Genomic DNA, 17,054 nt, shown 5'->3' with positions numbered 1-17,054 from the left:
TTTTTTAGATACATAAGTATTTTGTATGTGATAGATTTGAGAAGAATTAATGTAACAAAACACACTTTTAAATTGCAATGTAGTTTTATATGACTAATGTTTTGTGTCACTTACATTTGGAGTTCAATTATGGGTTCGCAATCTGACCTTTGTCCAGCATCAGATTACACGTTGTGGTATCTTTGTATTATTTCATACAGAAAAACTAAGGCGTAGTCTTCCAAACTTGTCCAGGACATCTAACATCCAAGCTGAGTCTGTGAAAAACAGCAGAAGTGACTCAAACTTCCAAGTGCCAAATGGAGGAATACCTCGCATTCAACCTCAAGCCTCAGCCAGTAAGTACCTTTAGTGCTACTTAGTGTAAATTTCAGAATTAAGTGATGGTACTCGGCTGTCTTCCAGTCTCATGGCAAAGCAAAACATTGCATGCCACACTGGAGATGCTAATCTTGATTTTTAATCGGGCCTTTGTGAATCTGTTTTTATGGTACACAAAATACTCAAAAAACATCTGATTTCATATTAAGGTGTCATTCATAGTTTCCTAAAAGTATATGTAGAAGTAATATAAAGAATATAAATAGAGTATTTGGGCGTGTCAAACTGTTTTCTTTCTAGGCTCTGAAAATCACCTAGATGATGTTTATTGCTTTTTTTTTAAACTAGTAAAACATGACCTGAAAGTGTTCATTTCAGTTTAACACCTTAAGTTAACTCTTGTCTGCAGTTTCTTTCCTTCTTTCCGTTTTTTTTTTTTTTTTTTTTTTTTTTTTTTGGCACATGGATTATATATCCTGTTGCCAATTTTATTTACTTCAAGTGTCAGTTACTTCCGAAAAAAGGTTTGGATGAACCTGTGTCTCACAAAACACGTTAGCCCATTGCTGGACTCCTGCTTCCTAGTTTGTCCAAAAGTGCTGATATGACAATGATGCTATTCTCACAAATCCTTGAAAATGGTGACCTTAAAGAAGCCAAAGCAAATGAAAATTAAATATTCAGTGTTTATATGTCAGTATTGCCAGGTCCTGTTGTTTAAATATTTCCTGACCATTTTTTTAAAGCAAGTTTCTGAATTTAATAACTTTGTGTGACATTTTCAAGGGAAGAACACATTATGAATATTATTATGTGTAGAGTTTTGAACTATAAAAATGCTGTGATAAAAGTTCATCAGTAATCTAAATATTTTACAGGAAATGTAAAATAATGTTTGTGAATTAAGGGGTATTTTACCTATAGAATAATGAAGGCATAGTGGCGTACCTACTTGGTTGTCTTAAAACTTTCAAAACAATGTGCTAAAGCTACCACATACAGTTAAGTACAGAATAAGGAATACAGACCATGCCAAAGACTACAAGATTTCTGTCTTTGTACAGACTCAGAGCAGATGTAAGGGTTGTGTGGGCAGTCAGTCCCAGGTGTGTGATACTGTAGTAGATAGAAGTTAGTGTGACTTTACCATTGTTCATGTAAGTTACTCCAGCATCCTTTCACCTTGACCCTCTTCTTCCACCTTTTGCAGACACTCAGGTGGAATTTCCAGCTGAAAGGACATCAGTGTAGTTCAAATGCATGACTGTTACGTGTTAGACAGGCTTATTAAAGTATAAAGCACTCGAAACAGTTGGACAGCAGTTCTACAGATGTGCTATTTCAGTGATTCGAAGAATTCTCAAAATGACCTGAAAGAAAGTGAAGGAAAAAATATTTTTAGTAAAAATCTCTACAGATTTTTTTTGGTGCTTTACAATTGAGTAAACTGGGAAGGGAAGAGCATAGAGAGCAATTTAGTTAGCTAGAGGGCTATTTCCAGAATTAAAAGTATATTCATGCTTAAACTTTCTGGAAAGATCAGAAAACAGAAGTCTCAGTATTCAATATTTAGTCAATTACTTCACTGCAGGAGCCAAAGTGGTGTGATTGTGTTTATATTTCTTTTTTCAACTTGTGGATGCATTAAGAATTACTAGGTAAATTTGCTTCTCTTTCATAGACTATTTCCCCAAATGTGAACCACTCTAGACCAACTTACATTTAAATGTAAGTTAAGTATCATTAATAAAGGCCAGATTTCTAGCTTTTACAGTTTCCCTGCTCTTACAGATGTTTGTCAGAGTCTTGCTATTGACAATCGTAAAACGGTTTGTGTGTGAAGTCAATGAGTAAGTATCTTTGCTTAGTCTGGATTAAAAAATTTTCTGCAAAACTGTACATTGTATAAAAATTTCCAGAATTGTGTCCTTTTTTATTGTATACTTTCTGTTTTATTGGTTTTATATTTTGTCACTTTGCACAAAGCACTGTTAAATTGCAGCAAATTTTTGTTTTCCCTTGGCAATGATTTCTGGGTATTGGGATTTGAAGCTTCCTCATACACCTGCTAGTTTTGCATGAGCTTACCTTTGCAAGGATGCTGGCTTGCCACCCGAGGTCACTACTTTGCTCCTTGTCAAAGATTTGCGGTTCATAATTTACTTGCACATTTGCTGTGGCTGCAATACTGAACTTGCTATGGTTGCTGGCATTCAAAAATGAGCTAGGAATCCAGTAAGTTTCTGAAGACAATTCCTCTTACAGTTTTATAGCCAAATTGTATTTGTTTGCTTACAGAAGAGAGGGAAGACACATATGATGTGTTCAGAGGTACAACTGTAAACATGAAAACATTGGCATTTTAACTTTTAGCTGCAATGTAGTGAACAATCCAAATTGTTTTTGAAAAGAGACTGAATTAAATAGCAGTTGTAACAATTAGAATCTTCATTTACTTTGATTCTCCATGCCATTCTGCAGAAAATACTTTTTTAATATGAAAGCTAGTACATATTTCACCTTAAAACACTGGAAGATACGGTAATATGTGTGTTCCCCAAGGAACAGGTATTATCTAAAGTGTTAGTGATGGGAAATCCCTGCACTGCGGTCCTACACCACACAGATTGTACAAAGCTGTAGAAGTTGTAGGGTGGCTTCCGTGGAGGAGCTACCTGCTTTTGGATTGTGTGTGATGCTTTTGTACTTAGTAGAACTATGAGCACATGGATACTTTTAAGAAGAGCTAAATACAAAGCTTTCTCAAAGAGCTGTAGGTTGTTCAAACTATCAGTAAAGTCTGCTTGCCATGATCCAACTGCTTGGCATGTTCAGAATAAAAGGAGGAAGAGTAAGTTTTGAAGAAACCAAGTAGTCCAGGTCAGTTGATCAGAAGTAAATGTAACTACATGTATTCAGCACGCAGCAGTTGTGACAGGTAATGTCACAGCACGTGGAGCACATCAAGAGCAGCAAGTAGTGTGGATAGACATGCACTGGGCACTTATCTCAAACTGCATGTTTGCTCAGCATTGCTCAAATTGTACTGCCTAAGCTCTTTTCAGTGGTTCGGTGCACAGAAATGTTTTGCTGTTGAGTGTCTATTTCCTGGAGTCTCCATTGAGAAGGAAGGAATTTGATATGTGCATATTTTAAATCCTTTCCATATCATCCCACATCTCTGACTTGCAAGAAGTGTGAATAATGATGGGGGAAGGAAGTTCCATGAGCAGTAGCATATTGAAATCTTAGTGAATTAGGACAAAACAAATTCAAAATATGAAGGCAGAAGTTGTTCTTCATTTTGTGTGGTATAACAAAAACACTGATTCAATAAAAAATAATGAAGTGGAATATTTGAGGACTGAAGCAGTCTGGCCAGTGGACTGCTTCAGTAAATTTCTAGGAATTATGCTCATATTTAAAGATCATACTATGCTTAATTGGCTGTTCGTATGTATGCTTTAGAAAAAGTTTCTAGGAAGACCATGTGCCAGTTGAGTTAGAACTACATATTGCCACAGGCTGTTTTGGATTAGATTCTAGTTGGGAGAAGGAATAACGTTTTTATTAGTAGAAGGCACAGGCAGAATTTTACTGTGTTGATGTACAATTTAATTCCTTTTTGCTGTTTGTTGAACATGACGGTTTTAGTTAGTTAGTAAGACTAAACTAACTAGACTGTCTAGTCATAATTTCAGCATGATGTTAAAACACGCGATGAATTTTTTATAATTCATAAGATACTGTGTATTTTGCACTGACTGAAGGATAGAAAAGGTGATAGCAATCATTATATGCTATCAAGCAAAAGGATTAACATTTTATTATCAGGACTGGAATTGTTCCTCCCCTGCCTTCTTTATAGTGATATTCACTAGTTGGTGATGGAGTTACTGAGCTTCCTTACTCAGGGTCAGGATCTTTATGCACAGCTGTTCCCCCATCTTTCTTCCTTCTCACTATGGAAGTAAACCTTGCTAGTGCAATCAGTTTTATGCTGGTATAAAACTTCACACACTGAGATAAGCAGAGATGTTTATTCATACATTATCATTTTACGAAGTCTCTGTGTAGTCAAAGCTTTATTTCACTGACTACTTTCCTCCTTCCCCCCCTTAAATATGCTGCGGTGAAAATAGGCTGAGTCAATGCGTTCCTTCTGGCAATGAGTAATTCTCTCCATGCCAAGATTCTGCAGCTCTTGGAACATTGGCTTCCTCTTGGTAACTGGTAGGTAGTGAGGTCATTTCAAGGCAGAACCAGCCCTTGAATGTTACTTGACAAAAGGCAGGACAAGGGAGCAAAGGAGCAATAAAAACCAATCTCCATCATGCTGTGTACATGCTGGCAGCTGGTAAGTCTTAGTATTAAGTCTTCATTTTAAGCTTAAATCCTCTTGCATACCTTTTGAAGAGGGGAAAAAAAAAGACATCTCTCAAGAAGGCTTAAATCTCCATAACTGAAGAATACAATTTGTTTATATGATGATCATATTAGACAAAGATTTCTGCTTTTGTATAATGTTAGAATATTTTTTGAAAACACTTTTAAAATGAAAAAATTAGTCTTGCTAGGTCAAATATGAAAATTTAATTTTCATCTTTGTATCTAATCTTGCTCTCATATTGCTGTAGCATGTTTGCTAGGTGGCTTGTTCTCCCTTAGGTGTTTTAATTTTTGTTTTGCATTTCTGGGCTTTTTGCCCTGCAAGAAGCTTTACTCTTACCAAATCTGCGCATTTTGCACTGCAAAATTTCTGACACACTCCTCTGTAACTCTTTGCCATTAAGAGCAAGCACCATTCACAAAACCCCATCACTTCCAGAGTCATAACAGCTTTTTTGAGTGTTTTACTCACACTGCTCCTTGATGCTTCACAAGTGGATGCAATTCTGAAATTCCCAGTAAATTTAGTTTTCTTATCTTCTTAGACAAATATAACACTTCTTGTCTTTCAACAGCTCTGCAAAGGCAGAAAAATTTGCCTCGTGCTGCCTTCAAAACCAAACAGTTTCTTCAAACTCCATCTACAAAAGGAGGTAATTAACTTACATCCTCTTATCAAGCTCCAGCAAATCTCAAATAATGGTTCACCTGCATTAAATCTCACATGTTCTAGATTAATAAACTTGATCTTGCAAGTACTGTAGAGATTAACCAAGTGGTCCTTGCTGTATAAAAGTTAACTTCTTTGTCTAAATATTAAAAATAAACTGTGTTATTTAGGAGATTGAATTTTGAGATAAAAACCCAAGGAATGGTGACTTTCTAACATTAATCAGGAAATACGGATTAGAAAAGTAGACTCCTAAATGCATATTCACTAGGGCTATATTTGTATAGGAATTTTTTAAATTGCAAAATACAGTTTTTAAAACAAAAGGTGTAAAAATACTCATACAATCCTTTGTGCTGGAAACAAAAGCTAACAAATTTATCCTTGAAAAGATGAGTATGGACTAGCAACTTATTTTGCGTGCACTTTTGCTTTCTCTTTTCCTCACAAAACCAGAAGGTTAATCCCAACATAGATTAATTAAGTTTTTTTTGACTCAAGGAATTAGAGACTCTTTTATATAATATTCCAGTTTGCTAATGGCTGAACTTGGCTTTTTTTTTTTTTTTTAAAGAAGATAAATATTGAGTCTCTAATCCAATTATACAAGTTTTATCTGATTTTTAATCAGCTTTGGCAGACTTGTATGTGACACTGCCTCAGTTTCACATTTAAGGTAAACAGTGATTCTGGTTTTAAGCATAGTTGGTCTGTTGTCTGTTACAACCAAGAAGATCTCATTGTAAAGATCATATTACACTCAAGACTAATTCATGAGTTTGTAGATGCTAGAATCTTTTAAGCGTTGTAAGAGTCATTTGTGCAGACATGAGGGTGGCTGACAGAATGTATGTGTTTCTTTCCGGGGGTTTAACAATGCCAACTCCTTAGAGGCATCTTCATGCCATGCAGAAAGCTTTAGCAAAGTATGATGACTGTGAAACAGATTCACATGTCCTAAGAGGAAGTCTCTTAACAGTTTTCATACTTCATACCAATAGAGTAAAGTTTGCACAATGTTCTGCTTTGGCATAAGACCACCATTGCTATTCCTCTGCAGAGCTTTCTTGGCTTTCTTTCCAGTTGGCCATGCCTTCCTCTGGATGTCTGGAACACTTATTAGGTCAATGGCCTCATCTGAACCTGTAGGACTGTACAGAAAATTAGCTTTTATTTGAGTTTGTATTATTTGTAAAAATGTATTAAACCTTAGAGAATGAGGAACAGTAAACATTGCACTGCCAGTTATATATTCCAGTTTATGGCTGTTGTCATTCCTTACTGCAAATGAGGACCCTTTCAGTTACTTGCTTTGTCTTTTTCAGTTATTTGCTATTTTATAGTCCTTAATGTGTTGGTTTTCTTTCTTCTGATCTGAGATCCTTATGAACGTAGAAGTATTTAGCAGCAATGAAGCAAGACTTTCCTTTCAGAAAAATGAACAGCTGAGCAACAATTGATTTTGCCTTCTTAAAATGCTGTTCATTACGTACCTTGACACCTTTCACACACACTTTGGCTTTTTTTTTTACCACTTTGTGGTAACATCTCCCCTTCTCTTCTCCAAGCTGAAGGCCTCCACCTCTCTCTTCATAGAGGTGCTCATCCATCCTCTGTACCTGCTCCAACAGGTCCACGTCTTTCCTGTACTGAGATGACAGATCCGTTTATTGATTCCTTTAGTTATACCTCATCTGTTCTTTCATGTTGGGCTGATTCACCTCATCATAATGGTTGTGATTTAACAACTGCATTAGAATTTAATCTGTTTTCAAGTTGGTGTGCAGCAGCTGGCCTTGGAGTGCAAGCCAAATAAGTTTGCAACTTCACAGCATCCTACTTTGCCACATGGAGATCTCGTGCTCCCTGCCCACAATCCAGGACAGAATCCAGAGAGGGTAGGACATCTAAATGTCATGACTGCACCATGCTTCTTTTTTTTTTTTTCTTTTTTTTTTTTGGGTTGACAGATGTTTTAATTGTAGTTGTTTGTAGTTTACTTTCTAAGGAGATTGAGTTGTGTAAAGTTATTAAGCACTACCCTTACATGTTTGCATGTTTTTGTTAAACATGGATCAGCTAAATACTATACATGGGTATGCAATTATCAAATAGTCTGTGAGGCAGTACCTCACTCTTTATAGTCCTGTCTTACAGATAGGCCAAACTGACTATAATGAATATCCAAAACTGCTCTGAGACCAAATTCTTTATCTGTAGAACAGAATTATTAGGCAGTTTGCCAGACTGCATCATGTGGACTGCTCTGGAAGACAGTTCATTCCTTTATGTACAAGAATGAATACAGCTCTCAGCAATGTCTGCAATGCTGTGCTGACAGGAAATGTTTTATGAATTGACAGCTCAAGTTTGCAGCATGGTAAAATATGGTCAGCAGAAGGCTAAAGAGAATGGAGAAGACTGATTTACTGGATCCTTACTTCTGCTGGGAATGTGACAAGCTTTCTTCAGTTGCAACGTTTTGTTGCTTATATTCCATACGTAAAAACCTTTTCTCCCTTGTGCCTGTAAGAGGCCCAAAGCTGTATTCAGTGTTTACACACTGGCATTGCTCTGTTGGTAGCTGCTAACATGGTGCTGTGTTTGTGTTCCAACCATTGTAATGAGAAGTTCAGTGATAAAAGCTCCCTATATTTACAGTGTAGAGTCACTTGGAAATTCTGCAGGTTTGATTGCATCAATGTTACAGGCAAGGTCACATTTTAAAAACTTATAATGTAATCTATCTTAGTCCTAGGAGCACTTTGATGCTCTTCTTGTCCAGTCATTCTGTTGTTAATGCTTTCCTTAATACATACTCTGGCTTGACGCCAGCTTTTATTTTAAGGTTTTTTACTTACTCTCCCTGCCACTTAGCAACTGTCATGTGTTTTTGACCTCTCTGTCACCTTTTCTTGTCAGCTTTTCCCATGAGTGGCTTCATGCTGTTTAATATTGCTATCAGGGGAAAGGCCCCCTTGGGTAATGCAGAAAGGAATCAAATCCAATTCACATCTGTAATGAGGTACATATTAATCTTCCTAGACGTTCCCTGTAAGAAGCGGCTTCAAAGTACAATCTCAAAACTACCAGTTCCTCTATACCCCATTTAGGATTACTTGTCTCCTTTCTCACTCCTCATGTTCTTAATGGATCTACCTTGAAAATGATAATAAAAGCTGTGTTAAGGACCAGCTGCTTTATGTACAACATCTGTCAAAAACAATACAACTTTGGTCTCACTATAAAATGTTTATTTAATAGAGGAAAGAACAGTTCATGCAAATTTACTAAATGCAAACATGTTTTCGTTACGTGATTGATTTTATTGTCCTGTGTTGACTCTTACTGACCCACCCTAATCAGTTTGAAAGCTGGTGAAATTTCATTCCATTACTAAGATTATGGGTTAATTTAAGTATTCTGTTCAGTGATAAATTATGTGTAATTTGAAAATATTTCTTGTACTTGTGAAGAATTATGCTTAAGGTTTGGCATTATCAAAGGACTGTTGAATATTCTGTCTTACTAACCTATCCCAGAAAGGACTTGGTAACAAAACCTTGCATACTAACTCAGGTACAAAGTATTAGAAAACAGGTATTAGTTACAAACAGGTATTAGTTACACTGATAATTTAGGTAATGTTTGTAAGAAGAGGAAGGCTATAAATTGTTAGAGTTGTCTGGTTTAAGTTTCATAGCAGCACCTTAACCTCTTTCGTTTTGGGGGTTGGCTGATGTCATCCTTAATCCAAACTACAGCATTATACCAGTTACTAGGAAGAAAATTAACTCTATCCCAGCTGAAACCAGGACAACTGACCCCATCTTTTTTTTTTTTCCATCTGCCAGAAAATGTGGGATGTAACCATATCTTTAGATGAACTCTAATTCAGTGGTTTAAAAAAAACAGCATAAGAGAAGTACCAAGATGCTCTGCACTCAAAATTTCATTATTGAAGGCTAATATACACTTTGAATCTATTTAAAGACTGTGTCACACTAGAATACTATATTCTTCAACATGTTCTTTCATGGATGAGAATGAAGTTTACATGTTTCTGAAGCAGTTAAATTTCTTCTTAAGAAATATCTTCTTCTCTGTTTCTTTTGACTTGATTGATAAAAGTTATAGCCAAATGAGGATTACTTACAAATCCAGATAAATATTTGTAGTAAGCAAAAGAGGGCATTAGAGTTACAATATCAAAAACACATGACAAAGAGGACATCTGAATTCCTGTTTCTCATTGCTGCTTGGTTGGCTGTATTCCATTACACATCCCATATTGTTTGTATAATCACATAAAGTAATTTCCAGTTTTTAATTTCAGTAGTATTGTGACATAAGCTGAAAGTAATTTCTGTATTTTCCAGTACCTTCTTCGAGTAAATTCCGCTCGCCTGCAGCACCGTCTCCCTTAGCTCTCCGACAGCCAGTGAAAGCGTTCAGTAACCATGGACCCGGCTCGGTTGCCTCTCCAGAAGCCGCACAGCTGTCGCACAGTAGTTCTTCACCAGGGCCTCTTGCAGCCCAGAGCTCAGGCTTGCCAAGCCCTGCCAGCAGTATTAACAGTACTACTCTTACCAGACCAGCAGGGATGAGGAGTGGTTTGCCCAGACCCAGTGCCCCTTCCATGGGGGGCATCCCAGTGCCTCGTAGCAAACTTGCACAGCCTGTTCGCAGGTGAGTCTCTGACAGGTAGTCTTAGGTTGAAGTTTTCAAAATTAATTTTGTACGCTATGTATTTGTGCTGCTTCTTCCTGCAGTTGTTATTTTGACCTCAAGGTCTTCAGAACAGAAGTGGAGACCTCCTTGTGAAGTATTTCCAAAATGGTTTTGAATCCAAACGGAGAGAAAAAGGTTCTTGTATTAAAGAGTGAAGGTGAATGAATGAAAGTGAAATCAGTAACGGAAGATACTGAACTAAGTAAATAAAGTCTTCGTCTGGGCTGAGAAGGCAGCAAGAATTTGTCTGCATGTGGTAAAAGTTACCAAAATATAGCTGGCAAGAGAAAATTCACTTGTGTGACACATTCTGGAGTCAGAAGTACTTGCTTCCATAACTCAAGCAGTGGTACCATGGTGAGAGTAGTTTCTCTCCTTGGGCAGCTCTCCTTGGTGCATCTTCCAGAAGGAAGATGCACCGAGACAGAGGAGGCATCCATAGCATTTGCTAAACTTAACATAAAAATCACTGCAGTTAACCCACAGGATGAAACAGAATTTTTAGCTTAAGCACAACTGTGCTAGCACTCAGCTACAGAAGTTTTTTGATGTGTCTTTATGAAAACTACTGCAAGAGAGACTGAGTATTAACTGTGAATGCCAGTTTTCACTGAAGGTGTCAAGTAGAAGCTGACATAAAGAAGCAGTCATCCATGAGAAATACTAAGAATCTCCTTAAACAGAAGGGAAAAACAATTAGTTTCTAGTACTGTAAAAAAAGATTAAATGGTGGTAAATAGCACAGTGGAAAAGTTCTGTTCTGCAGTGAGTGTTGGGCAGGGAAATGACAAATGACTGTCACAGCACTTACTGTTTTGCAGTTGGAGCCAGCACTGGTCAGCAGTATGGAACTTTGTGTAATAAAAAGCAGTTGTTTTGCTAGGAAGCTGCTGATAGTAGTGAAGTGTGGTTGTCCAAATCACAGCTTGTCTTACAGAAAAGTATTTCACTTACTAAACTTTTTTTTTTTAATTGCCTTTTATTACCTTTTTTCAAGTTTACATGTATAGGACAAAGGGAAACAGCCCCAGCTTGCACCAGAGGAGGTTTAGATCAGATATTAGGGGAAATTGCTTCATCAAAAGGGTTGTCAAACATTGGAAGAGGCTGGCCAGGGTAGTGGTGGGGTCACCATCCCTGGAGATACGTAAAAGATGTGTAGATGTGGCACTTCAAGACATGTTCTAGTGGTGGATTTAGCAATGTTGAGTTAATGGTTGGACTTGATGATCTTAAAGATCTTTTTCAGCCTAAACGATTCATGGTTCTATAATGCAGACTCTGTACACAATGCAATAATCAAGTTTCTACGAATGTCAGATTTTGATGTAAGCAAAATGTGACCAAATAAGGATTTGCCTGTTTATATACATCAGTGAAAAAATGGCCTATTTCAGGTGGAAGCAGATTAGGTTTGCGTTTTCACAGAGTATAATAGCAGTAAGTTTTCTGTCTATTTATTTATTTAGCCTTTTTTTCTGACGTGGTAGTTGCCAAGATACAATACATGCGACCTGAAACTGAAAATACTCTGGGGTTTATCTTAAGTAAACTGTATTGCAGAGAAGTAAATGAATTAAGTCTATATTTCAATTATTTATAAAATGTTTAAATTCTTATATATTGTAGGTAGAAACTTCAACAGTTATATATGAAACTGAAAAATATTTCGTTTCATTTTAGATCATTACCCACTCCCAAGACATATGGCAACGTGAAAGATGAGAGTTGGAAAGATGGCTGCTACTGATCTGCAAAGCTTAATGCAAAGTTCCAGTGCTCATGGATACTTCCTCACCAGGCTATAAGACAGCTTGATTAAACAAACTGTTCAGATGTGACTCTTGGGATTTGTAAAAATTCCAAATCTCTCTGTCTCTAATTAGCACAAACTGGCAGAGATTATTATAAAGCAGCACTTTAATGACATCTAACATCAGATGTTTGGTGGTCATACAATCACTTCTACATTAAATTGCTATCAGTTCTGGGGGCTTTTTATTGCTTGCTAAAAATGTTATCAATATGAGCATTTATGAGAGTGGCCAATGTCTGGGCAAAAATGAATGAATGCCAAAGAAATGCCCATCTTGAAAAACGGCACAAGGATAACTATTAACATACATTATCCAAAACTTCATTTTCAGCCTGTTTTAACTCAGCAGAAAGATTGGTGAATATGTACTATTGAAACAAGGCTACATGAATCAGAGCTAATGTTCTGATTGCAGACTGATACAGCGCTGGGGAAATAATGCTTTTGACAATTGTGTGAGATCCTGACTGGGGCGAGTGGTACGTATACCCTTCAGGAAGAATCAGCAGTTACTCTGGAGGATTAGGCAGAACAGGGGGTCATAGCAATGACTTACCGCATCAGAAGGTTTGAATGTAGCAGACACACACAGTGCAATAGTATAGATCACATCTTTCCTATGTTGACTTATTGGCTTTACATACTCTTATGTTTGATTGCCAAAAGGGCTTAGTTCAGTTGTACAATCTATCTAACCTTAAAAGTTCCTGGCTCAGGAAAGATGGCCTTCACTATTGTAGCCACATTTTTAACACATGGCTTGCTATTTGGGGAAAACTTTTTTAATAGCAGGTTTCCTTGCAAAAGAAAGAGCAAGTGATAATTTTGATTTGTTCTAATACCATACCACTATACTTGCAGCCTGCAGCAACTGTAAATGCTTATAGTTAAGGAGAAGGAAACACAACTATGCACTTGTAACATACAAATTTTAAGGAAATGAGTTGACTCTTGATGCCAAATGATATTCATTTAGGTGATGTTCCATGGTATGAGGGAGTTTTCTGTATCCTATTTTTTTACTTTCATCCATTTCTTAAATTGGTTTGTTTTAAATTGTAAATATTTTTACAGAAGATATTGCCCATGTAAGTGTGTTTAAATATGTACTTTGCCTTACATATGTGTATCTTACATTACTGGTAACAGAGTATGAAACCTGCTATGTCTGTTTACAAGCTATTAAACTCCTCTGGTGACTCTGACTTACTCTAACACATTTTGCTCAGAACAACTGATGTATTTAGCATTGAACCATTGTTTTCTGTTCTGGAAGACATCATGCAAAAATCTGTAGCTAAAGTTGTATTGGGTGGGACAAAAAAGGGATTTTGTTTGAAGGTTTTTCAGTATTTTGGATGTACAGTTGATGAAGTAAGAGAATGTGAGTGGTATATCCTTTGTGCAATGACTGACAAACACTACAAGTTGGATTGGACGGTAGGTAGCCTTCAACTGCATTAGTATCTGAGTTTGGGACTGCTGGTGTATTTTGCCTCCCACCACTAAGAGGATAACTAATCCTGAAATTCTAGCACTTGAATTTTAGGCCAACATTAACATACTCCTGGAGGAAAAGCCATGCAATACTACTTGACTTGGAAGAAACCAAATAGGAAGGAGTGGAGACTAATTTGCAGCTCAGACTACTCAAGCAAGCTCTGGGTTGATGGGTGACTTCACACCCCAGACCAAGATCTGTGCTAAGACTTCAAAGTTGGGGTGTCATATATACTGTAATTGTCAGATTTCAGCAGAAACCACCTTTTACCAGTACAGAGCAGTACATACCACTAATCTAGCCTTGAGTCACCTGCAGGTACAGGGAATGGATGTCAGTATCTCACGTCACTGTTCAGCAGAAGACAGGACTAGATCAAATGTGCATATTCTCACTAAAGCCTGATTTTTAATATTTCAGCATTTTACAAATCAGTGCTGCAGTCTTCACTGAAGAAGGGGGAATTTTAATTGGTGGATTTTATCAAACTTTGCTTGACTTACAAATTTTAGAAGTCAGTTTAGATGATGATATTGGGGGTTTTACCATGGCTGCATCAAACTTGCGTACATTTCCTTAAGTAATTCATCGCTTGGGTAAATTCAGCTTAAGTTTTATAGGGATTTTTTTTCTCTGCTATTCCCCCCAAAATACAGCAAATGACTTCCTGAGAAGACAGACTGTTTGCTAGAAAGCCTTTGTGCATTACCAGTTCATTGATATCAGGAAATCATGGGGCTCTGTGTAGAGATTTACTGCAGAATTGTGGAAATATGGATTTGATAAAATAGTGCCTATGATTTACTTAACTTATGTTTGATATAGTAGTAAGGGTTTTATGAATGTGGATTACTTTTTGTGCCAACAGCTTGGAATTGATGTATGTGTGTAGGCAGAAGGATTTATTCTGCTCCCAAAGTTATTTAATTTTTTTTTGTGTTTGAATGTTTTTGTAAGTGTTAAAAGTGTAAAAAAAATATATAAAATATTCTTACCACAAAATATTTCCTGGATCATTATTTTTACAATGAAATGTTTCTAAAAGCTTTTAGAAATGTAGAGGATATTATTTTATGCCTTTTTTGTTGGTTTTTTGGGTTGTTTTTCTGGAACTGTATTCACTTTTCCAGAGGTTACCAGTATTGGCTTCTGCTCACTGTAATTCATGAACTGAGTACAACACTGTATTTGGGTGAAATCTATGATTTCATTGACAAACAGAGGTGGACTTGTGCCTCTGCTTTGGAAGGACTGTGCATAGTTCAGACTTGCATGAAAAACTGTATTCTAAATTTTCATCCAGAGTGATTTGTATGGGCAGTTTGAAGTATACAAGCCTGCTTTTCCATTTTTTTCAGCATTTGTGCTCACTTCAGACCACCATATGAAACAAAATTTTAATTTTGAAAATTCTTAAATTTATGCGGAAAATTGAGCAATGTAAAAGTGTACCTACTAAGCCCTCTTGGAACTGGTAAGTACACATTTTATCTACCTTCTACATGAATGCCTCCATCTTTGCCTCACATCCAAGCAAGAAGTTAGTTTTGAACTCAGTAACTTTCCATAATCTGCATTTTGCTACAAAGCAATGGATGTGATAGTAATGTGAATGCCATCTTTGTCTTATCTTGGCATTAAGAAAGGCAAGTTTAATTCTATTTGGTAGCGACTTAATGTTAAATTTAACAAAATTTAAGCTGTAAACCTTCTAGTTGTTTATCCTAGCATAGTCTCCTATATTGTAATTAAGCCAGTGGGTTAAAATGTTTCCCCCTAGTTTCCTGATGTATTTATGTAGAACTGGCTTCAGACCTGCTGCTTCTGAAAGGTATTTTTACTTTTAGTCATGCAGTTAAGTACCATTTGCCCCACTCCTTCAGGAAAGTAGAGCAGTGTCAAAATCTGGTAATTTATAGCCTTTCACCCTTCTCTTTTAGTAGGTTTCTGTAACAAACTCTTCTATATTAAGCTGTTGTTTATAATTAGTATCATCACCATATTGCAAGACTGAAGATTAGAAATAGTATTTTTCTCAGTTCTCTTATTCTAAGGGAAGGTGTGACAGCTCCTTTGGGTCCTCGTAACATTTCATGTGTGGGCCCCTCTACCAGCCGGATTGCAGGGGTGAAGAAACGTAAGTGATGAACATGTAAGGCGCCAGAAGACTGAAAATGCTTATGCTGCTGGTCTTGAGATGGCTGCAGAGTTTAATCATTTAAAACTTACCTTTTTCTTTCTCAGAAGTGTTTGCATTAAAACAGGTATGGGAAATGACCATGTCAGCAGTATGTCTGTAGTTCTCCCTCTTTTGATTGGAATTGAACAAACTTCAGATTAAATTTTGCTTTTTAAGTAAAACAAGCAAGATGTGAGGTTGCTTTGGTTTAAGAAACAAACCAGAAGCCCCACCTGCTCCTGACCTGCATTTATGCCGCTGTGCAGTCCGAGTCTGACACCTACAGGCAGCCTGTCTGTACTTATCCTGCTTCAGGAAGGTGAGGCTGGGACTCAGGTGCTCTCAGGAGCGTCCGTGTTTTACACACCACTGCCCAGTGAAGATGCTTTTGGCTCTAAGAGTTAACTGAAAGGAGCAAATTCCACCAGACTCACTCTCCACAAGATTTTTTTACAACTATTTTCAGCTGTGGTACCACATGGTAGTGTGCTGTGTGTAACTGTCCTCTTTGCACTAAATGATAAATTCTGTTGGGACCACGTTAAACACTTAGAAGGACACAAAACATAACTGTAGTGATTAAGCTGATTTGTAGCTCTTCAGCATTTATTTAAAGGAATAGGTAACCAAAATGACTTCTTATCAGCAAAGTGATTTTTGAACTTGGTGCATCATCCACCTATTACAAATGGAATTAAAACAAAAAATTAGATTTGAAAACTGGAATGCCTGAGATCTCTATGCAGTGTGGCACTCTCAAGAGACAAAAGCAGACTGTATAAACATAAGAAGATAGTTATATTGTAATTGAGCTTCTATCATCAGCAGCATAAGTAGAGGGAATCACATGGTTGGAAAAGACCTCTGAAATCAAATCTAACCAAGTGCCACATCCAGATTTTCCTTCAACACCTTCAGGGACGATGGCTCCACCACCTCCCTGGGCAGTCTATTCCAATGTCTAATCACCCTTTCTATGAATTCTCCTATGTCCAACCTCAATCCCCTGGCACAGCCTGAGGCTATGTCCTCTTGTCACTAGCTGACTGGGAGAAGAGACCAATCCCCACCTGACTTCAACTTCTCAGGCAGTTGTAGAGAGCAATAAGCTCCCCTGAGCCTCCTTTTCTCCAGGCTAAACACCCTGAGCTCCTTCAGCTGTTCCTCATCGGACTTGTGCTCCAGACCATTCACCAGCTTCGTTGCCCTGAAAGCAACAAAATAATGTAAATCCATTTTCTTTTGAAAATAGTTTTAATAACTTAAACAGTAAATACAGTAAATAATAGTTTTAATAACTAGTAACAGTAAAGCTTAAAAGAGAGTGGCATGTGATGCCTCCTCCCCCAGCATCCTCTCCCCCTCCTTGCTGCTTTTAAATTATCCCTGAAAGCTTGCTTCCATTGGCGCTACAGGATGAGAGGTTCAAGACAGTACACCTGTTGGG

At 37.2% G+C, this 17,054-nt stretch overlaps 1 protein-coding gene across 1 annotated transcript in view; it reads left to right on the top strand.

The window, feature by feature from the left end:
* SLAIN2 (SLAIN motif family member 2) overlaps nt 1-14,416 on the top strand; it is a 34,469-nt gene extending 20,053 nt beyond the window's left edge. The window contains 3 exon segments of the mRNA XM_039550884.1: nt 201-338; nt 9,760-10,069; nt 11,795-14,416. Coding sequence (XP_039406818.1) covers nt 201-338; nt 9,760-10,069; nt 11,795-11,861 — 515 coding nt within the window. The 3' untranslated portion in view covers nt 11,862-14,416.
* Nucleotides 14,417-17,054: the final 2,638 nt, after the last annotated feature.

This window comes from Corvus cornix, chromosome 4 (assembly GCF_000738735.6).
Source record: "Corvus cornix cornix isolate S_Up_H32 chromosome 4, ASM73873v5, whole genome shotgun sequence".
Classification (NCBI taxonomy): Eukaryota; Metazoa; Chordata; class Aves; order Passeriformes; family Corvidae; genus Corvus; species Corvus cornix.
The sequence above is the reverse complement of the archived record's forward strand: the minus strand, read 5'-3'. Positions and strand labels throughout refer to the sequence as shown.